The sequence below is a fragment of the Xiphophorus couchianus genome, chromosome 9 (genome assembly GCF_001444195.1).
Source record: "Xiphophorus couchianus chromosome 9, X_couchianus-1.0, whole genome shotgun sequence".
Taxonomy (NCBI): Eukaryota; Metazoa; Chordata; class Actinopteri; order Cyprinodontiformes; family Poeciliidae; genus Xiphophorus; species Xiphophorus couchianus.
Window position 1 is genome coordinate 8,009,554 of NC_040236.1, and position 24,009 is coordinate 8,033,562.

General features: G+C 41.9%; 2 protein-coding genes across 17 annotated transcripts in view; one reads left to right on the forward strand and one right to left on the reverse strand.

Annotated features, from left to right (window-relative positions):
* Nucleotides 1-24,009, forward strand: part of ptprsa (protein tyrosine phosphatase receptor type Sa) — a 254,745-nt gene that overhangs the window by 69,108 nt on the left and 161,628 nt on the right. The window lies entirely within an intron of this gene.
* On the reverse strand, nt 1,725-13,600 carry LOC114150998 (muscle M-line assembly protein unc-89-like). Its single transcript, XM_028027874.1, has 2 exons — nt 11,999-13,600; nt 1,725-1,742 (listed from the first exon to the last, which is right to left on the reverse strand). The coding sequence occupies exons 1-2, from the start codon at nt 13,595-13,597 to the stop codon at nt 1,725-1,727; spliced, it is 1,617 nt and encodes a 538-aa protein (XP_027883675.1). The 5' UTR covers nt 13,598-13,600.

Below are 24,009 nucleotides of genomic sequence, written 5' to 3' on the forward strand. Positions count from 1 at the left end.
TTTCACTTAAATGAAAACAAAGCCCATGCACTCCAAGTATGGATACACAAATTACAGCATACCAGTGGTGCGTAAAAGAGAGCAAAGACACAGAGAAGGCACCAGAGGCAAAATGCATTGAGTTTCCTCTCACTTTCTCGCTGTGCAACACAAGCTTGCCTCCCAGAAGGGGAACAAAGGTTTGTCAAGCGCATCGCGGTGAAGAGAGTAAAACCTCCTCAGCCCCTGGGAAGATGGAAGGTGACATTTGTATGTAAATGGAGACAGACGCTCTTCACACCAGCTGAAAGGAAATGAGAGTGGGCAGCCTAGAAAATTCTTCTTCTGTTTTGAGAAGTTGTTGACTTAACTGTTTTCTGACGTTTTGTGCTAAAAGATGAATGGAAGGGCACAGCTTTGGAATATGTGAAAACCTTTTATGATGCCTGTACACTCAACTATGTTACAAAAAGTATGTCTTTGATAACAGGATGATGTACTAATCCAACATGCCAGTGTTTTAGTGATTATTGACTGATTAAACAAATGTTTAACATGAGTTTAACCAAAAAAGACGTAAAAAAATTGTGTGCATTTTATTTGGATACATTATATTCAGCATTTGTGAGCACAAATTATTCATATTTAAGAACAGACACAGACATGCACAAATAAATCAATTTCATCCAACATAAACTAAGTTAACAATAATATACCAAATTCATTTTTATAGTGCAGATTATGAGAATTTGCAGTAGTTAGTCTTTGCTTTACAGTTTATAGACTCTGAAACAAAGACAGGCTGAAATAAGAGGGAACGAAATAAAATTCAAACTGTTCTAATGTGGCTCAGGCTCCTGTAGTTCCTGCACCCCTTATGTACTCCAAATCTCAGTGTTGAAAGATAATCCTGATTACAAAGTGATTGAGGATGGAGTAAGAATGATATCATGGCAATCATGGTTTGGGAGATTAAAGTCATAGAGATTTTCTTTGTGGGGGACCCCTTTCTGCTGTGACTTGCCAATGGATCAAACTATTGTGAGTTGTTCTTTTCTATATTTTATTTATTTTTTTAAAATGTTGTTTACATCACAAGAAGACTGTTTCAGATTTGATACTCAGTTGTATTTTTTTTTTTGCGTGATTTGTGGTTTTTAGTTGTTCCAGGTAAAAAAAGATAGTTTTGCTGTTTGCAAACAAAATAGGAAGAATCAGTGCTTTAAATGTAGTGATTAAAACTTCATTATTTTTCATTAATAACAGTTTAAATATTTTAACATTGTAGCTTTTCTGGTTATTAAGTGATGGGACAAGTAATATCTATCACCATTGCTCAAGGACAGGGATTAAAACAAAACCATTGTGTAGACTAATCAACCACCTGCTGAGAGAGGGTTGGCTATCCGTCTTCCCCAAAATCATGTGGCACTGCTCTGCTTGTATAAATCACATCAGGACATCAATTGTCATTAATGAAACAACCTGATTAACTAGTCAGACCAAAGCTTTTGAAAACATTAAACATTGAAGAGCAATTTGAGAGTTAATTTCATTTTTAGCATCGTTTTAGAAGCAATTGAATCTGTACAACAACCAGTGAATGGTCCTCACAGAGTAATATTAGGGTTAAAATCTAAGCAAACAGCAATTTAGTTAAAATAGGGATTGGGGAAAGAGTTGGAAAAAAGTAAATGGTATTCTAAAGAGAGATAAGTACGGTTGTTATCAGAATCTGTTTTCTGTCAGTACGGTTTGAAGGTCTAAAAACAGATGAACAGGGAGTCAGCCCTGTTGCAAGCTTTTAGGATGATTCTGCTCAGTGAGCAATAGAGAAAAACACTTCAGAGACTGAAACCTCATGCATAAGATAGATGCAGTCAGGAAGAGAGTAATAAAGCTGAATATAGATGAAAAAACAAGCAACCAAAACAAAAATAAGTTGTTATAGGCTAGCAAACTGGTTTAAAAGTTACAGTACATGTGAATGTTTTATTTTGCAACTTTCTTTGAGTCACATGTGCCATCTACAAACTCTTAATTTATTTAGATCTTGGTGATGAGCATAGAGCTTTAATATGAACATGAGGTTGATGATTGAAAACCTGGTACTCCACAACAGCAGCTTTGATTAAGTCTGCTTGCCAGAGGGCTGATTGGGATGTACTCTGAGATAAATCTCACCCAAGTCCTCTACCCTCAAGGCAGCCCCTATGACATTTGTCATTATACCCCAATCTGTAATCCCAATAGGGTGGAGGCAGGGCTAAAGACTTAAAAGGGAGGACAAAAGCAGGTTTGGCATAGAAATCTGGGTTTCTGTTCACATCCCCTACTGTATTTGCCCTAGGGTTAGTGTAGTGGAAAATTAGGGAGAGGCAGACACAATTAAAGCAGAAATAACAGAGCCGGACTCTGTTTCTGCGGAGAGGTGGGGTGGGGAGAATTACAGACAGAAGGGAAACGAAGACGATGGCTTAGGAACAGCAGGTAGATGGGGAGCAGAGGGTACCTCATTTTTATGGAGATAAAAGAGCACTAATGAATTTGAACCAATGCCCTTCAGGGATATGCCATAAGGGCAGAAATAGGAAGGAGCAGATTGCAGTTGATTTTTTTTTTTAAAACAACAGCCAAACTGTCTTCCTAGCTCAGAAGGGTGTTCACGATTTTGTGAACACTAAGATGGCCGTTGCCATGTTTGCCAACTGCTGCAACGGAGGCCTGTGCCAGTGCTCAGAGAGGAATTAGTGCCAGAGAAGATGCGCCTAACTGGCCAAGTCATAATCAGTCTGTTTGCCAACAAGATAATTTATCTCGTATCACTTTACCTAATTTTTCACAGCACTCAGATTTTATTTTATTTTATTTGATAAAGTGTAATAGAAGAATTAAAGACTTGCATAAATTCAATTGTATTATGAGAGTATTCTCTGTTTTATATAGTGAGTTAAATGGAAAAATGGAGAGAACAGCTTTGAAGTAACTAATACTTTACAATATCTGTTTAGTTCCTAAAACGTAAAATATCTAAATTATAGAGTTTATACTATTTAAAGGGAGGTGATTCTTTCATGGAATGTTTTCATGGGAATATTGCTCCTGTGGTAGCCATTTGGGGTTACTTGTATATTTGCTCTTATAAAGCGCTGTCTATTTCCACAAAGCTCCTCCTTAGTTTCCAGCTGAGCTTCCCCCTCACAGAGTACCCTCTTCTGTACCTGCCTCACACAGTTCCTCTAGACTAGCAGCAGCAGGAATAAGCAAACACTTGGTGGAGCTGAACGTTTGCTGAGCTTATCAAATGAACTACTTCTCAGTCCAACTTTCATTAGAACGTTTGGCATAATGAGAAGAAATGTTGTGATGACATATTGAAGCCGTAGTGTCGGAAAGAGTATGTGCTTCTTAAAGGAACAGAGGCAGAATTAAAGCGATCAAATTACTAAGTGAAATTTCTTTTAGGTCGTGTTATGTTTGATTTTATAACAACTGAAGATAACATAGTTACATGATGGTGCCATTTTATAGAACAATGTGCCCAGAAATTGTGTAGTCCACCCCTTTAATATTGTCAGGCATACAATTTTTAGTAAGACTTTTATTATACAATAGCAGTCATAGCAGTGAATTTACCTGGAGTCTGCCCTACCTACCTTATCTGTCCAGGTTTTTACACCATATTGTTTGACTACACAGAGAATCCAACAGCAGGCCATGGTCTGGCCTGCTGTTGGCATGTGAAGGTAATGGTCTGCCCCCTAGGCTGTGAGGCTGGGCAATAAATAATGAAGCAGTCCCCTCTATTGTAAATCACAGAAGGATCTTGTTTAGCTGATGCCTTTTGGGAGTGTTGCTTGAAAGTAGTGCATGTTACAAAGAATTGGAAAGTAAGTTTAGTGTAACTGAGCAGGCGGCACTGAACATAACGCTTGAATTGGGGGGGGGGTCTATTCTGTTTTTGTCATGTGCCTGATGAATATTAAAGTGGAATGGAGATGATAAGGCATGAGCCGGTGTATCATGTTTATGTTCAGTCAAAGGCTGTTTGTTATTTTCCATCCTTCTGTGACATTGACATTTTCATCCAAAGTGGGGTTTTGGCAGTACTTGTCTGATGCAGATATGTGTAATTTGCATTGAACCCGCATGACAACTTTAACCCTTCTTCCTCACAGTTGAGATTCTAGGCACGGTACACACCTGGGAAACTGCTGGACATCAAACAAAGTTTTCTAACTTTGTTTATATGGAAGATGCCAAAAGTTTGATGGAAATGACAAGTCGCATGCACAAGATCAGACTTTTGCAACATCATGCAATTTACCTTTATACTTGGATTATATCTTATATTCTAACATCCAGATCTTAGTTATATACCTTGAATGTTATCAAGATAAAGATTGTTCTTTAGTTCCATAGTTATTTCCTGCTCTATCACTGATACATAGCATGATCCTTTGTATTACCAAGGTGGTGGGTGTCGTAAGTAGATATTCCATTGATACACCTTATTATCAATATACACTGTGTGAGCACTGTTCTGAACAGTAGTCAGTTGGGGAGTCATCTTTTGTCTGCTCGAGTGTGTGGGGGCGTGGGGCAGAGACTGATAAGTCGGCCAGTTATCTGCTGTAGTCCTGTTCAGTCTGTCCCAGCTGGCTGCATCTATCTAAGCACTAAGTCACAGCTGATTCTTCATGTATTCCTGTTCTGGTAAACTGGCACTTAGATAAGTATTCATACCCCTCTAGAGGCGTCTGGGCCTTGCAGTTGCATTAGGATTATTCTGCCTTAACAATAGCTGAGGATCCAGATCCTTTGTATGAAGCAAAACATAGAATAGGGAGCTGGATTTTACCAGGCTAGTAGTTTGATGTAGTGTGGTTTTATTCAGTGTGACAAGACAAACCAAAGTTCTATGCAACTGATTAAACCTGATTATTTACCTCCATGAAACAACAACCTGTTTTTGAAGAAATTTCTAAAAATTTCTTGTCCACTGATTCTATTGCTTATTAAGAAAATCTGACCTGCAATAAACAGAAATACATTTAAAACGAAGAATAATGTTTATAGAGTCAAACACATAGGAGTCAAATAAGGAGTTTGAGTTTGTTGTTTTTAAGGAAGAAAATAAGTAGTTTTAGAGTTTCATGTTTTGATAAAATCTAGCTGGATAATTCAGTTACCTTAATATTGGAGAAGCTTTTTTACTTTTTTCCTTGGTAGCATTTTGTGAACAATGTAGAAAACAAAATTTGTGACAGTTAAGATGGGAAAATACAAAATAATTGTAAGCACTCTGAGAAAATTAACATGTAAAACATGGATTTTTTTAGAGCTGACATACACTGCCTGGCCAAAAAAAAAGTCGCCACCAAAAAATGTTCACACTCTCTAATATTTTGTTGGACCGCCTTTAGCTTTGATTACAGCCCGCATTCGCTGTGGCATTGTTTCAATAAGCTTCTGCAGTGTCACAAGATTTATTTCCATCCAGTGTTGCATTAATCTTTCACCAAGATCTTGTATTGATGATGGGAGAGTCTGACCACTGCGCAAAGCCTTCTCCAGCACATCCCAAAGATTCTCAATGGGGTTAAGGTCTGGACTCTGTGGTGGCCAATCCATGTGTGAAAAAGATGTCTCATGCTCCCTGAACCACTCTTTCACAATGTGAGCCCAATGAATCCTGGCATTGTCATCTTGGAATATGCCCGTTCCATTTGGGAAGACAAAATCCATTGATGGAATAACCTGGTCATTCAGTATATTCAGGTAGTCAGCTGACCTCATTCTTTGGGCACACAATGTTGCTGAACCTAGACCTGACCAACTGCAGCAACCCCAGATCATAGCACTGCCCCCACAGACTTGTACAGTAGGCACTAGGCATGATGGGTGCATCACTTCACCTGCCTCTCTTCTTACCCTGATGCGCCCATCACTCTGGAATAGGGTGAATCTGGACTCATCAGACTACATGACCCTCTTCCATTCCTCCAGAGTCCAATCTTTATGCTCCCTAGCAAACTGAAGCCTTTTTTTCTGGTTAGCCTTACTGATTAGAGGTTTTCTTACGGCTACACAGCTGTTCAATCCCAACCCCTTGAGTTCCCTTCGCATTGTGCGTGTGGAAATGCTTTTGCGTTGACAATTAAACATACTCCTGAGTTCTGCTGTTGTTTTTCTTCAATTTGATTTGACCAAACGTTTAAGTAATCGCCGATCACGATCATTCAGGATTTTTTTCCGACCACATTTCTTCCTGGAAGACGATGGTTCCTCTCCATCCTTCCAGTTTTTAATGATGCATTGGACAGTTCTTAACCCAATTCTAGTAGTTTCTGCAATCTCCTTAGATGTTTTCTCTGCTTGATGTATGCCAATGATTTGACCCTTCTTAAACAGACTAACGTCTTTTCCACGACCACAGGATGTGTCTTTTGCCATGGTTGTTTAAGAAATGAGGAGTTACTCATTGCATCAGCTGGGGTTAAATAACTTGTTGCCAGCTGAAAGATAATCGCCTATGCAGTACTTATCCAATAGGAGGCCTGTACCTATTTGCTTAGTTAAATCCAGGTGGCAAAATTTTTTTTGGCCAGGCAGTGTATATAGATGTAGATATGTAGAAAGGAACATAGATATCTATATCTATTTATATATATAGAGAGATCTATATATCTATATAGATATATATCTATACCATATATCCATCCATCCATCCATCCATCTTCTTCCGCTTATCCGAGGTCGGGTCGCGGGGGTAGCAGCTTCAGAAGGGAGGCCCAGACTTCCCTCTCCCCAGCCACTTCTTCCAGCTCCTCCGGGGGAATCCCGAGGCGTTCCCAGGCCAGCCGAGAGACATAGTCCCTCCAGCGTGTCCTGGGTCTTCCCCGGGGCCTCCTCCCGGTGGGACGTGCCCGGAACACCTCACCAGGGAGGCGTCCAGGAGGCATCCTGACCAGATGCCCAAGCCACCTCAACTGGCTCCTCTCGATGTGAAGGAGCAGCGGCTCTACTCTGAGTCCCTCCCGGATGACTGAGCTTCTCACCCTATCTCTAAGGGAGAGCCCAGCCACCCTACGGAGAAAACCCATTTCGGCCGCTTGTATCCGCGATCTCGTTCTTTCGGTCATGACCCAAAGCTCATGACCATAGATGAGGGTGGGAACGTAGATCGACCGGTAAATCGAGAGCTTCGCTTTTTGGCTCAGCTCTCTCTTCACCACGACGGACCGGTACAGCACCCGCTTGACAGCAGACGCTGCGCCAATCCGCCTGTCGATCTCCCGCTCCCTTCTTCCCCCATTCGTGAACAAGATCCCGAGATACTTAAACTCCTCCACTTGGGGCAGGACACCCCCCCTGACCCGGAGAAGGCACTCTACCCTTTTCCGGCTCAAGACCATGGCCTCGGATTTGGAGGCACTGATCCCCATCCCGGCCGCTTCACACTCGGCTGCGAACCGATCCAGCGAGAGCTGCAGATCACGATCCGATGAAGCCAAAAGGACCACATCGTCTGCGAAAAGCAGAGATGAGATCCTAAGGCCACCAAATCGGATCCCCTCAACACCTTGGCTGCGCCTAGAAATTCTGTCCATGAAAGTGATGAACAGAATCGGTGACAAAGGGCAGCCCTGGCGGAGTCCAACTCTCACCGGAAACGAGCCCGACTTACTGCCGGCAATGCGGACCAGACTCTGACACCGGTCATACAGGGACCTGACAGCCCGTATCAAAGGGCCCGGTACCCCATACTCCCGAAGAACCCCCCACAGGGCTCCCCGAGGGACACAGTCGAACGCCTTCTCCAAGTCCACAAAACACATGTAGACTGGTTGGGCGAACTCCCATGCACCCTCCAGGACCCTGCTGAGGGTGTAGAGCTGGTCCAGTGTTCCACGACCAGGACGAAAACCACACTGCTCTTCCTGAATCCGAGGTTCGACTATCCGACGGACCCTCCTCTCCAGGACCCCTGAATAGACCTTGCCAGGGAGGCTTAAGAGTGTGACCCCTCTATAATTGGAGCACACCCTCCGGTCCCCCTTTTTGAACAGGGGGACCACCACCCCAGTCTGCCAATCCAGGGGAACTGCCCCCGATGTCCATGCGATATTGCAGAGTCGCGTCAACCAACACAACCCTACAACATCCAGAGCCTTAAGGAACTCCGGGCGGATCTCATCCACCCCCGGGGCCCTGCCACCGAGGAGCTTTTTAACCACCTCGGCGACCTCGCCCCCAGAGATTGGAGAGCCCAACCCAGAGTCCCCAGGCTCCGCTTCCTCAGTGGAAGGCATGTTGGTGGGATTGAGGAGGTCTTCGAAGTACTCTGCCCACCGGCCCACAACGTCCCGAGTAGAGGTCAGCAGCACACCATCCCCACTATAAACAGTGTTGGTGCTGCACCGCTTCCCCCCCCTGAGACGCCGGATGGTGGACCAGAATCGCCATATATATATACCATATATGTATAAATATATTAGAGATTTATATACAGTACAGACCAAAAGTTTGGACACACTTTCTCATTGAATTCAATGAGAAGGTGTGTCCAAACTTTTGGTCTGAACTGAGTACAGACCAAAAGTTTGGACACACAGGTGTGTCCAAACCTGTGTTTTCTCCAGAAATGTTTCAGACCAAAGGTTTGGACACACAGGTGTGTCCAAACTTTTGGTCTGTACTGTATGTATAGAGAGACATATCTCTCTACTCTCTATACATAGACATATATTTATCTATATATCTATATATATATAATATACATATATCTACATATCTATCTATTGATAGATATAGATATCCATATACATGTCTACATATCTACATCTATATATCTACATCTCTCTCTATATATAGAGAGGGGTCGATGTATAGATATTTATATTGATATCATATGTAGATATATATAGATTTATATATATTTATAGACAGAGAGACAGATATATATATATATATATATATATATATATATAGAGAGAGAGAGAGAAATTTAGATTTAGATATTTATATCTTGCCCAGAAAGATAAATAGTTTTTCCCAATTTGTATAGGTTTAGATCTCTAATAGGCTCTTTCTGTTGGACATTGTTTACATTTTTTTTTCCAAATCTCCCTTTAATTAATAAATGTGGTTGTCTTATTTTCTGTTTAGAATTAGAAATAAAATTCTTACACTGGATGAACATGAGTACTGATGTTGTTGAACGTGGGGGAAGCCGGAGCACCCGGAGTGAACCCACACCTACACGGGGAGACATTTCCCACCGTGTAGTCCTGGCTTTTTAATATTAAAATGTCCAATTAACAACAACAGTAGCTCTTTTTCCAATTACCGCCAATCTCCCAACCCACACGTTGCCCCACCTCCCTTTTAAATCTAATATACTAGAGACGTAAAGTGATGTCTACGCTGGATGGACTTTACATCTGTCTTTGAACTTGCGCAGAGATGTTGGAGATAAAGCCTTTTTGAGACGCTTCCACAGTGAAATCTTTTTCATGGGGCTCTCTTGTTCAGCAATATCGTTCTGCTCAGCTGACTCTTCTGCTCCTCGAGTGTCTAATTCCTGAGATGTTGTTTGGATTACATCTTCTTTTACTGTAACCTTTATCTGTGGATTGGATGTTCTCTGTTTTTCCATTAGACCACTCTCCCCTTCTGTGGAAACTATGGGAACCTTACCTGTTACATCTTCTGAAACTTTGCAAGGCTTTGTCTGTATTTGCTTAAAAGCCGTCTGGGGGATCTCTGGTATTATTTCAAAATCAATTTTTGGTGTCTTAATGTTTTGGACTGTCTCTGTTGGGTTTATAATGGTTTCCAGTTCAGCTTTCATTGCCATCTTTCTCTTTTTCTTACATTTAGGTTTAGTCAATGGCCTTTTCTTATCTGGCTGATCCAAAATTTGTTGTGTTTCAGGGATCGTTTCGTCTTCAGTCGCCTGCTGCAGTTTACCAATCACAGTTTCATTCCTATGAATCTCAGTTATGATGGTAGCTTTCTGATCCCCAACTATTTCCTGTATTGAAACTTGTTCTGTGTTTTCTCCAGAAATGTTTTCATTACTGACAGCTTTCAATTCAGAATCAGCTTTCATTGCTAATTTTCTCTTGTTCTTACGTTTTGATTTCTTTGATGACCTTTTCTTCACTTTATTATCCCCATTTTGTTGTGTTTCGGAGATGATTAGCTCTGCTGAGATTTGCTGGGGGCTAGGGATAACTGTTTCAATCATATCAATGTCATTTATGATGGTAACTGTCTGATCCCCAACAGTTTCTGCTATAGAAACTTCTTCTTGTTCAATGTTTTTTCCAGAAATGTTTTCTTTATTGAGGGTCTCCAGCTCAGAGGCAGTTCTCAGTGCAGCCTTTCTCTTGTTCTTACGTTTAGATTTCTTTATTGGCTTTTTCTCATCATGATGGTCCCCATTTTGTTGGGTCTCAGAGACCGTTGCTTCTTCGATCGCCTGCTCAAGTTTACCAATGACTGTTTCAATCATATGAATCTCATTTTTGATTATAGCTTTCCGATCCCCAACCGTACCTGGTATAGAAACTTCTAGTTGTTCAATGTTTTCTCCAGATACTTTATCAGTGTTGAGGGTCTCCGGCTCAGAGGCTGCTTTTATTGCTGCCTTTCTCTTGTTCGTATGGTTAGATTTCTTTGGCTTTTTCTCATCTTGCTGGTTCCCATTTTGTTGGGTCTCAGAGACCATTTCTTTTTCAGTGATCTGCTGTACTTTAGAGATCACTGTTTCTTTTGTATGAATCTCGTTTTTAATGGTGCCTGTCTGATCCTCAACTGTTTCTGGTATAGAAACTTCTAGTTGTTCATTGTTTTCTCCAGATACTTTATCATTATTGAGGGTCTCCAGCTCAGAGGCTGCTCTCATTGTTGACTTTCTCTTGTTCTTACGGTTAGATTTCTTTGATGGCTTTTTCTTATCTTGATGGTCCCCATTTTGTTGCATTTTAGAGACCGTCTCTTCTTTGATCGCCTCCTGTGGTTTCCCAATTTCATTTGCGTGAATATAATTTTTGCTGGTAGCTGTCTGATCCCCAATTACTTCTGGTACTGAAATGTCTTGTTTTTCACTGTTTTCTCCAGAAATCTTTTCATTACCGAGGGCCTCCTGTTCAGAGGCAGCTTTCATTGGTGACTCTCTCCTGTTCTTACCTGTAGATCTCTTGAATAGCTTGGTCTGCCGATCCTGATTCCCATTCAGTTGTGATTCAGAGGGCTGTTTTCTTAGCAATAAAAAGAGCTCAGTTTGTGTTGAAATTGTTTGATAATCTGGTTTGAATTGACATCTGGTTTCCAACACATCCATCTCAGTTTGCGTTGAAATCGTGTGACGGACTGGTTTTAATTGATAGCTGTTTTCTTGTACATCCATCTCCGTTTGTATTGAAGCAGATTGATAACTGACTGTTTTCTGCTTTGGGCTGTCTTGGTAATCTGTCTGAGTTTGAACAGAAACCATTGAATTGTTGCTTTGTTTTCTTTCTGAGAGTCTTTTCCTCATCAGATCTTTCTGCTGCTTAAGTTTAGCATTTAGTTTCTGATTTATATCGAACATCTCCTCAAGCTGTTTCATTAAGAATTTCTGTACTTCGATATATTCCAATTCAGACTCCTTAGATTTGAAAAGACACGTACACTTTGCCTGACTTGTGTTTTCAGAAGAGTGGGGCAAATTCTGAATTTCAGGTAAACACTCTAGTTGAACATTTTCTGCTGTTAGATTATCAAGAACCTCAGTCAAATTCTCCGTTTGGATGTTGTCCTTGGGCTTAACCGTAGATGGATATTTCTCCCCTTTTTGATCGAGCGTCTCCTGCGGTTTGAAGATGGATTCCTTTTTGGTGGCTATCTGTGTTGTAGAAATCACTGTCTTCTTGGAATAACTTTCCTTTGTCAAGGAAGCTGCTTCATCATGCTCCGGTGCTGGTATTGAAACATTTTGTTTTTCAATATTCTCAACAAAAAAACTTACATCTATGCGAGGTTCTGACTTGGGGAGCATCTTCCAAAATGTCTTATTTCCGGTGCTGGGCAAAGCTGCCTGATCATTTTCTTTTTCCGGCAGAGGACCATTATTGATGTCATTGTTTTCAGTAAAAAATGCAAGGTCTATGCAAGCATCTGACTCTGGGAAAGATTTCCATAACAGTGGTGTCTTCTTGATGCGCTTCGTCTTCGATGTTTGTTTCTCCTCTTTTTGATCCACTTCCTTCTGGCATTTGGAGATGGATTTCTTTTCGCCGACAAGCTGTGTTGTGGAAATCACAGGTTCCTCTTCGCAAATCTCCTTCTTTAAGGAATCTTCCTGATCACCTTCTTCTTTAGGCAGAGATATGTCCTGCTTTATAACATTTTCAGCACCAGACTTAGAGGGCTGTTCCTTCTCTGAAATCTCCTGCAGTACGGGGATCGATTCCTGTTTGGTATCCAGTGAAACGTCTTCCATTCCAGTACTTTCAGCTGACATCTTTAGATCAGCAGGGGCATGTTTCTCCAACCAGATATGAAATGGTATCATTTTCTTCCTGTTGCGCCTTGTCCTTGATGGCTGTTCCTTAGACTTAGAGGGCTGTTCCTTCTCTGCTATATCTATTGTCTCCTGCACTCCAGCGGTGGACTCTTCTTCACTGACCAGTGAATTGTTCTGCTTTTCAATATTTCCTGCAGAAATCGCCTGGTCAACGGGGACGTGTTCCTCCGACCAGGTTTTAAATGGTACCTGGTTCTTCTCATTGGACTCACTCTCTGGTGTCGGTCTGTCCCCTTTTTGATCCACTGTCTCATGTGATTTGGAGATGGATTTCTTTTCGCCGACAAGCTGTGTTGTGGAAATCACAGGTTCCTCTTCGCAAATCTCCTTCTTTAAGGAATCTTCCTGATCACCTTCTTCTTTAGGCAGAGAAATGTCCTGCTTTATAACATTTTCAGCACCAGACTTAGAGGGCTGTTCCTTCTCTGGAATCTCCTGCAGTACGGGGATCGATTCCTGTTTGGTATCCAGTGAAACGTCTTCCATTCCAGTACTTTCAGCTGAAATCTTTAGATCAGCAGGGGCATGTTTCTCCAACCAGATATGAAATGGTATCATTTTCTTCCTGTTGCGCCTTGTCCTTGATGGCTGTTCCTTAGACTTAGAGGGCTGTTCCTTCTCTGCTATATCTATTGTCTCCTGCACTCCAGCGGTGGACTCTTCTTCACTGACCAGTGAATTGTTCTGCTTTTCAATATTTCCTGCAGAAATCGCCTGGTCAACGGGGACGTGTTCCTCCGACCAGGTTTTAAATGGTACCTGGTTCTTCTCATTAGACTCACTCTCTGGTGTCGGTCTGTCCCCTTTTTGATCTACTGTCTCCTGTGCTTTGGCGATGGATTCATTTTCGATCACCACTGAAGCGTCCTGCTGTTTGATATTTTCAGCAGAAGTCTTTAGCTCCTCAGGTGCGTACTGCTCCAACCAGACTGCAAATGACACCTTCTTCTTCTTACGCTTGGGTGGCTTGGGTGGCTGTAATTCCCTTTCGACAATGTTGTTGGATGCAACCTCTTCAACTCTAGTTTGGTTGGACTCCATTATAACCTTTGCTTCTTTCAGGTACTAAGCTAAAATCACTTCTCTATGAACTCAGTAAAGATTTTGCGTTAAACTTGATGTTAATCTCCAAAGAAATGTGCACCAAACAAAGCTGAAAATCTTACTGCGAACTGCTAAATAAATTCTCAAGAGAAATGTATCAACAACGGCTGCTAAACGGCTGTGATGAAAGTAGGTCGATGTGACGAGAGTTATATTGTGATGTCACATTGTGATGTCACAGTTTCCTTCGATTTTCAGAATGGGCTTGTCTGATGGATTTTTTATTAACACGGCGGATGCGCTCACAACGTGACTGCAGAAAGAGTCAGAGGGCTTTTAAACTGTCACTGGTTGCCATAGTTACCCCCCATGAACTTGTTGTTTTGACTTTGGTTAGCATGTTGTCAGCGTAGCTAGCCTAGGCTACTACAACTGTTTAAAATTGAGTGATAAAATAAGTTATGCTACCAAATTGACATTAGGAAACGGGATACTGTATTTTACTGCTTTTTCCTTGGTCCAATAGTGACACTTGGTAGTCAATGTATGCTTTTATTTTGAAAAACGGCGTATTTCTTATTCGTGTGTTTTGTGACATGCTGCACTTCCTGTTTGGGTCTAGCTGGGTTTTTTTTCTGAGAGAAACTGTTGTTTTATTTTGAAGAACTTGGAGGCTTGTACCTATTTGCTTAGTTAAATCCAGGTGGCGACTTTTTTTTTGGCCAGGCAGTGTATTAAGCCCTTTTGCATGTTATATTTACAAATGATCACAGCTAGCATTACTAGCCGAAAACATCAATCTGTGTGCATTACTTAAAGAACGTAAATCCCTATATTAACCCTGTCATTTCCAAAAAGCTGCAACCATTTTCAAGTCTAGCTTATTCTATTACAGAGATTTGAATCTCTAAAGTATGAAGCAGGTCAATGTTGTTGAAATATTTTGAGGTTTTCTTGATATGTCCTGAAGTTAACTTAAGACAAGTTTTCTTCTTTAGATGATTAAACGTCCCCAAGTTAGATAGTTGATGTGTGTATGTGAAATGGCAATAACTGCAAAAGTATGACATGGTGAAAGACTGAAATGACAGGCTTCCACCAAAATCAAGCTCAACTGCCTAAATTCTACAGTAGAAAATATAGTTTACTTTTATTAGCTTCCTACAGGTCTTGTGTCTCCTTTGGCTTTATTCTTAAACACCTCAGAGATACTAAAAAAAGCAAATTTTGGTTTTCTTCCCACAGTAACAACTTTCACATGGAAGATTTATGTCACCATGACTTAGTAGCGTTTAGGAAAGTACTTGATTTTTGAATTTCCAATTTGCTGATCACCACTCAGAATCAACAGAGCTAATGACAGCCAACATCTTGGTGCATCATTGCCTTTATTTTTTTTCATTCTTTTTTGAGGTACATGTCCACTCCATTTATTAGCCTTACATAACATCCTGTGCCCCATTTTCTGGTTACATTAGGTAGCTTGTTTGTTATACCACACTTCAAAAGAATACATTTTTAGGAACATTTTAACTATTAAAATGTTTGTATCTGCAACATGCATTGGTTGTAACAGTTTTATATTCTCATTACTTATATCTTGCTTGTTTAATTTGATAATTTTGGTAAGGTCACAATATTTGTTTAGCACTAGAATAAATATGTAACATAAGTGTTCTGTAAGAGGAAAGGAAGAAACTTTATTTTTTTGTTTTTATTATTGACTTCTAATAAAATATACACCTTTCCAGCAGAGAAGAGTTGAATATAGTGCATTTCTTAAAAAGAAGCCTAAAGAAACCTTGAGGAACTTGGTCTAGTATTTGAAGTTGACTTCTTTCCTTCAGCTCAAGTGCTGTCGCTCACTTCAAAGTGGTATTTTTTTTTTCCTCCACAAAAAATACTCTGACCACCTTATTGCCTCCTTCTCCCTTTTATGTGGACTTTACAGCACAAAGAATCAGTTTAGGAGACTGTGAAGATATATTCGTAACCTAAGATGTCTCCATCTGTGTGTATTTTTTTTGGTGCCTTTGACAGCTTGTGGGGCCTACATAGTTTCATGTGTGATCTTGTGCATATCCAAGGAGGTCTGCAGATGCTCAGTGGTGGTCTAAAGCATTACTTTTGTCAACAAGATGGAACCCAGAGACCAAAATCTACATGTGGAGTTATGGTTGCATAGTTTTGACTCCAGTGGTTCATTGTTAGAGAACTTTTATTGTGATTGGTGAGTAAGGCTCTTTACAATGTGATCTTGAAAACCCTGCTTAATGTGATGCATAATATCACACTCAACATCTGCGAAATCTCTGATTTATTATATTGTAGCCAATAAATTTGATGTCAGTAAGACAATAAGCATACATCAAATGAAATGGCTTGCATCGCAGGGAAAATAAAGTTTTGGTTGTTTACGCCAAGTGAAATAATGTTTTAACAGAGATGCCTTAGTGGCATTAAGCCCATTTAGCCACCTTTCATTTTTTCTACAATCATTGTAATTGAAATATCTAGTTGATGCTTTCCACACTATAGCTGATTCTTGCTATCTCAAATGTCTCCATTAGTTTGTGATAACTACAGAATTTCCACTGGCAGCTATTTGTGCATGAGAAGTTGTGTGGAAAACTTTCAGCTGCAATGCTATGTGTGTGTTGATTTGTGTGAGGGGATAGGGGGCTGTTTTTGGCAAACATGAGGGGTGAACAATAGGTGATTCATCTCTGTCATAAAGAGAACCAGTTTAGTATAAGTGATGTGTTAGCTTCCTGGACGATTTGTCTTGTGATTCCCCTGCAACCTGTGGCTTTTATTTTTACCACCTGCCCACCCCCACATCTTCAATTGTCATTATGTCGGAAACTTTCGTCCTCTTGACTTTAATTTTTCCTGCGACAGTCAGCCACTGATGTTGCAAATAAATGTGAGTGTACTCTAGATCTTTGTTGACCACGCAAGCCACAATTCAATTTTAAATCCACTTTTGTTAAATTTTTACTCTGCATATGTGCTTAAAATGTTTTCAAGAGTTTAAAGCTTTGCCCACTAGCAACCAAAGTGTTCCAAAGTACCCCCTCCTCTCCTTAGCTTTGAATAGCTGCCAAGTGTTCAAGATATTTTTACTCAACCTCCATGAGTCGGTGCAAGTTGTTAGCCGAAGAGATTTCATGCACTTGACCACTTAGTTCAGGCGGTGTGGGCATGTAACACTCGGAGCTGAGACAAAAGGGAGACATAAAAGGAGAGAGAAAGAATGCTGACAATTCTGTGTGTGTGTGCTTTATGAATGGTTTTATTTTTTTATCCTGGAAGGAGGGCAGTAGAGAGAAATATGTAGAGAGGGAGTAAGAGAGCGATGTGGAGGAGGAGGGGTAGATAGAAGGGATCCTTTGAGACCAAGGCTGCCTACTCTGAAAAGGAGAAGACTGAGGTTGAAAGAGAGAATATCAAAACATGGGAGAAGGAGGTGTGTGTGTGTATGAGAAGGAAAAAACAATAAATTGAACTATGATGGAAAGAAAAGACCTGAAAATGAAAGGAAAGCAATATTTTGGTACTACTGCTGTGACAAACCACATTTTGTTGTGGTCATTTGGAAATTGCACCAATCTTAAGTTAGCTTTTCACTGCTTAATTCAATTGTAAGCTCACAAAAAGAACATTATCAAATAAATGTGTGTTTGACATGTGATAATGTGAGTTATAGAGAAATAATCCACAAAAGACAGCAGCTGCATTTAGACTTAGACTTAGACTGACTTTATTGTCATTTTGCATGCACAGGGTGTATACAACACAACATGCTTGCAAAACGTATTTACCACTCCTGAAAAGCAGCATTATACAAATTTAGGCACAATGTAATGTGGGAGCTGAACATATATTTGATGGCAAATATATGTTCATTCCAATAATCTGTGAAATAGTAATATCACAAAAGACCGTTTAAAACACAATATTTTTGGTATCGTTCCCAATGTTAGAGATTTACACTTTTGAGCCAAAACAGCTTATTGGACAAAGTCCCTTTGCAGTAGAGGCGCATGCCTGACGCAGATGACAGTCCCCAACAGTGGGGAAAGCAATAGAGCAACAAATCAATTTATTAGCAACTCATCATCTCAATACTATGCAAGAACATCACCGATTTTAATCAGCTCTAACATATATGGTTATCAATAAATGTGCAAATGTTGCCCTTGCATGCCTTGCAGAATCAAAAGCTCCACCATCTTCTGCATTCAGATAAAGATAATATTTTCTTCTCTGATGCCTGATAGAACTTACAATCTGCTAACTCACCGTGTAACTCACAGTGACTTCATGTCTGATAAAACCAAATGCTAGTGACACAGCTTTGGTCAGCTATTTATAATTGCAAGTGTTTCAATCTTAATAAGAACCCAACTCTTTTTTTAAGAAATCATATTTGTCTAGCCTTCAATTTTGTACTCTTAACACTGCCTCCACCGCTTGGTGTTTTCCAGGTCTATGTCAATTTGACTTGCTTTGGATGGCCTCCGTGTGAGTGAGAATAGACTAAAGGCCATAAAGGGACATAGTATGAGCTAACGGGTCACAAGCAGTTCTGGCAGGTTTCTATCTCTTAATAGCCGCATCTGTACCAAGCCTGTTTAATTCCGTTTGAACCCTTCTTGCAAGCAAACATGGCAATATGATACCTTGTACATCATCTTGTCAGAATGTTTTGTGTTTTTTTTGCACTCCCTGGGATGTCATGCTGGTTTGCAGTGTTGTTAACACAAGGTGAATTATGCTTCTGTATGCTTTTCATCTTTTAGCAACGACCGACTCATCACCTTATGCTTCTTAAGAAATCAGACAACACCTCTTGATGTCAAGTTTCTGTCTTCCTTTGAGTAAATATCAGCCGGGCTTTCAATCAACATGATTTGCTGCTTTCAAGCTCCCTCTCAGTGTCTCTGTCCTGTCTCAAATCAGACTGTGGTTTATTAGCAAATGAAACACAATGCAATGTAGTTTGAAAACTCTCACTGATGTCTGTACTGGCAGTGAGTGTCAACTTGTCCTTGATGCATAAGCACAAATTTCACACCAGGCTGCAGCTTTGGCAAATGGCAACTTTACAGTGTTGAACAAGTTGGTCTTTCATAGAAGACCGCTGATTGGATTAGTGTAAGAATATAGCTGGGCTGTTTCTAGTAAGTAGGTGGGATTCTTTAAAGAAAATGGAACAGCTGCTTACAATTTTAGATTTGCGTGTAGCAAGAGAGTATGGCGGCCTTGCTGAATTCACACCACTATTTCTTTAGGCTCATAATATTTCAAAAGCCCTGCGGTGCTCCACAGTGCTGTAGGAGGGTAAGAAATTGTGTGATTTTCCACTAGATCCCTTCATGTGGTGGTATTATTTGGCTTTGTACTCCAGTAGTTGTGGTGAATCACCCTCTGTTTTCACGTGGTTCCCAGACGCATGTCTTAAAGCACAGACACTTTTTAATATAGTCTTGGATTAGTGTTTAACACTAGAATGGCTGGGTTTTTGAAACCCAGCCATTCTAGTGTTAAAGGACATGTCTTAAATTGTTGCTCTGATTCTATTGTTTATGATAATCAAAAACCTCATATTGTTGCACCTAAATAACAGCATGAATGTACAGTATTTCAGAAGACTTGTCCTGAAGGACTTCAATGTTGTTTCTGAGAAATGGGGTAGAGGCGCTCCAGCACCACTATATTACTAACATGTTGCTTTAGACGGAATTGAAAATAGACCATTTGAATCCAACCAAGCACTGCGGCAAAGAAATCTTTTGGGGCCAGTAATGGCATAAAGGGTCAGCAAAAAGCACATATACAAAGGTCTATTGTTGGCCATAATGTCAGGCTGCATTTCTGTAAAAACACCAAAAATATGAGGTGGGATAGCATATTCTGGATAAATGAGTTTAAAGTTGTTACTCTCCAGGATCATAATGTTTTAGTTTAGCTCCAACACCCAGTTCTGAAATTTCTGTAGACTGCTGCCACATAAGCAAAGCACTTTTAGCATAATTGCACCTTTGGTGTAGGCCTCTTTTCAAGGCAAGCTATTGATTTTCTCTCCCGCTCTGTCTCTTTCCTGTGCTGCCCTTTGTTTTTCTTCACTTCAGCTTTATTTTCCCTCTTGAATTCCTCAGCTGAAGCACTTGATCTGATCTCTGTCCCACTCCTTTTTCTCTCTATGCTCCATACCCTGGATGGTGCTCAAGCAGTAAAGTAGCTAAAGGATGCAATTTGATTACAGAAACAAGTGCTGCCCCACCTTACAAATGTAGGAATCCCAGTTGGCAACCAAATGATCTCCTAATAGACAAATGCAAAAGTAGCATTTGCTGAGGTTGTCTTTTCAGATTAAGAGGGAAACCATGTCTGTGCTAAAAAATATACGCTTGTTGCTGTAATAGTACTCTGATTTGTTGAATGGCACAATAATAGCTCTGTATGTAGCATATCTGTAAAGTTATACAGTATACTATATTTTCAATCAATGTAAATGGATTGTGACCAATAAGGTCAATGGGTTAGTTTTCTGAGCAGATAGATACAACTCATGAAAGAGCAGACAGAGACTAGAAGTTTGCAGTTGCGAGTGAATGAAGAAAATTATATACATATTTACAACATTAGTGAAAACATCCAAATGGCCATATAAAATGTGCAAAAGAGAAAAACAAAACAATAAACAAAAAATAGAACAAAATGAATCAATCAATCCCACAGTTCCATAATTAATGAACCCACACCCTTCAGTTCACCCACCCCAAGCTGGGGCTGGTTAGAGGTCCCAAGCAAGTTAATTATAAAGTGCTTAGTGCAGGACATGGGCTGACAAAAGTCAGATCACAGTGGGAACAAAATTGTTTGAATCAGAGAAGCTAAAGAAGTTACAAATGTGATTTTGACATTGAACTTGAAATGGTGTAAAACGTGTAACTGCAATTAAAGATCACTTATGTGTTGGAGGTAGATGGTAGGCAAAAGGTTAGGGGAAAAAGGAGGAACTAACAGAAGACGTTGTTGTTTCCGATGTTGTTTCGTTACTCATTCTGCTGCAAGTTGGCTCAATTTTGACGCGCAAGACATAACCGGTAAAATCCGGTTTAGGATTTTCAAAATAAAACATCCGGAAGTAGTTCATTATTTCTTGCATGGCCCGGTACCAATTGCGGTCCGCGGCCCGGTGGTTGGGGACCACTGATGTGGCTTACACCACCATTGTCCATCCATCCATCCATCCATCTTCCTCCGCTTATCCGAGGTCGGGTCGCGGGGGTAGCAGCTTCAGAAGGGAGGCCCAGACTTCCCTCTCCCCGGCCACTTCTTCCAGCTCTTCCGGGGGAGTCCCGAGGCGTTCCCAGGCCAGCCGAGAGACATAGTCTCTCCAGCGTGTCCTGGGTCTTCCCCGGGGCCTCCTCCCGGTGGGACGTGCCCGGAACACCTCACCAGGGAGGCGTCCAGGAGGCATCCTGACCAGATGCCCAAGCCACCTCAACTGGCTCCTCTCGATGTGAAGGAGCAGCGGCTCTACTCTGAGTCCCTCCCGGATGACTGAGCTTCTCACCCTATGTCTAAGGGAGAGCCCAGCCACCCTACGGAGAAAACCCATTTCGGCCGCTTGTATCCGCGATCTCGTTCTTTCGGTCATGACCCAAAGCTCATGACCAAAGATGAGGGTGGGAACGTAGATCGACCGGTAAATCGAGAGCTTTGTTTTTTGGCTCAGCTCTCTCTTCACCACGACGGACCGGTACAGCGCCCGCTTGACAGCAGACGCTGCGCCAATCCGCCTGTCGATCTCCCGCTCCCTTCTTCCCCCATTTGTGAACAAGATCCCGAGATACTTAAACTCCTCCACTTGGGGCAGGACACCCCCCCTGACCCGGAGAAGGCACTCTACCCTTTTCCGGCTCAAGACCATGGCCTCGGATTTGGAGGCACTGATCCCCATCCCGGCCGCTTCACACTCGGCTGCGAACCGCTCCAGCGAGAGCTGCAGATCACGATCTGATGAAGCCAAAAGGACCACATCGTCTGCGAAAAGCAGAGATGAGATCCTAAGGCCACCAAATCGGATCCCCTCAACACCTTGGCTGCGCCTAGAAATTCTGTCCATAAAAGTGATGAACAGAATCGGTGACAAAGGGCAGCCCTGGCGGAGTCCAACTCTCACCGGAAACGAGCCCGACTTACTGCCGGCAATGCGGACCAGACTCTGACACCGGTCATACAGGGACCTGACAGCCCGTATCAAAGGGCCCGGTACCCCATACTCCCGGAGAACCCCCCACAGGGCTCCCCGAGGGACACGGTCGAACGCCTTCTCCAAGTCCACAAAACACATGTAGACTGGTTGGGCGAACTCCCATGCACCCTCCAGGACCCTGCCGAGGGTGTAGAGCTGGTCCAGTGTTCCACGACCAGGACGAAAAGCACACTGCTCTTCCTGAATCCGAGGTTCGACTATCCGACGGACCCTCCTCTCCGGGACCCCTGAATAGACCTTGCCAGGGAGGCTTAAGAGTGTGACCCCTCTATAATTGGAGCACACCCTCCGGTCCCCCTTTTTGAACAGGGGGACCACCACCCCAGTCTGCCAATCCAGGGGAACTGCCCCCGATGTCCATGCGATATTGCAGAGTCGCGTCAACCAACACAACCCTACAACATCCAGAGCCTTAAGGAACTCCGGGCGGATCTCATCCACCCCCGGGGCCTTGCCACCGAGGAGCTTTTTAACCACCTCGGCAACCTCGCCCCCAGAGATTGGAGAGCCCAACCCACAGTCCCCAGGCTCCGCTTCCTCAGTGGAAGGCATGTTGGTGGGATTGAGGAGGTCTTCGAAGTACTCTGCCCACCGACCCACAACGTCCCGAGTAGAGGTCAACAGCACACCATCCCCACTATAAACAGTGTTTGTGCTGCACCGCTTCCCCCCCCTGAGACGCCGGATGGTGGACCAGAATCGCCTCGAAGCCGTGCGGAAGTCTTTCTCCATGGCCTCTCCAAACTCCTCCCACGCCCGAGTTTTTGCCTCAGCAACCACCCGAGCCGCATGCCGCTTCGCCCGCCGGTACCCATCAGCTGCTTCCGGAGTCCCACAGGCCAAAAAGGCCCGATAGGACTCCTTCTTCAGCCTGACGGCATCCCTCACCGAAGGTGTCCACCAACGGGTTCGAGGGTTGCCGCCGCGACAGGCACCGACAACCTTGCGGCCACAGCTCCGATCGGCCGCCTCGACAATGGAGGCACGGAACACGGTCCACTCAGACTCCATGTCCCCCACCTCCCCCGGGAAGTGTTCAAAGTTTTGCCGGAGATGGGAGTTAAAGCTCCGTCTCACAGGGGATTCCGCCAGACGTTCCCAGCAGACCCTCACAACACGTTTGGGCCTGCCAGGTCTGACCGGCTTTCGCCCCCGCCACCGGAGCCAACTCACCACCAGGTAGTGGTCAGTGGACAGCTCCGCACCACCATTGTGTGAATGAATTAATTAAAAATAAAGGAATATCTGTTTAAAGACATTGTGCATTTAATGTATTTCTAATCAACAGAAATATAAGACAGACCCTGCACACTTTGTGTTCAAGTTCTGGAAAACAAACTTCCTTTTCCACATGTATTCCTTACGCCACAGAATCACTAATTGAGAAAAGCACAATAAATATTCCATATATGTTGTTCAATTGAATGTTTTATGAAATTACGCTTGATCCATATATCTCCGCTCTTAAATATGTGCTTTGTGTAACTTTAGGTCTCTATGAAACTGGCCTTGGCTGAAGTGTTGATTTTCAGTATTTCAAAAGAATTAATCCAATCCAGTTTTTAGGGCTGCAGGCAAAGCTTACCTGTACTGTAGTCCCTCTTACTGATCCTAATAGTGCACTTCATTCAGCTACCTTTCTGAGATTTAAAGTGGAGGCTTGGTGGTAGCACAGTCAAAAGAAAATGTTGTTTTATTCACACAGAATTAGATTTAGAGAAATATGGATGTCATAGCTGCTTCTACTCTCTTCATTAAGTTTTCTTTTCTTTTTTTGCTATTTTTGTTTACTTTGCACTCTAATTTTGTTGTTACATTGTTGTTTTACAAATGTAATTAGGATTTTAACTACATTCCTTCAGATCAAAGATATGTGGCCAATGTCTGATTACTGATTTTGTAAAGCATTGACATATCAGCCAGTTCCAGTAGAAATATTCTAACCAACATTCAAATGTTTTTCTAGTGTTTCTCCCTTGCATAAAGGAGTACATGCACTATTCCACTGTGTTTGTGAAAGAGAATGGGCAGTTGCTGTAAAATAAAGTTTACCTTCTTAAAACAAAGACAGACTAAATATTGCACGTACAAAAATTATATATGGATACTTGTTTATGTT

Coding starts and splice junctions, on each gene's coding strand:
- LOC114150998 (XM_028027874.1), bottom strand. CDS start 13,597: ATGGAGTCCAACCAAACTAGAGTTGAAGAGGTTGCATCCAACAACATT.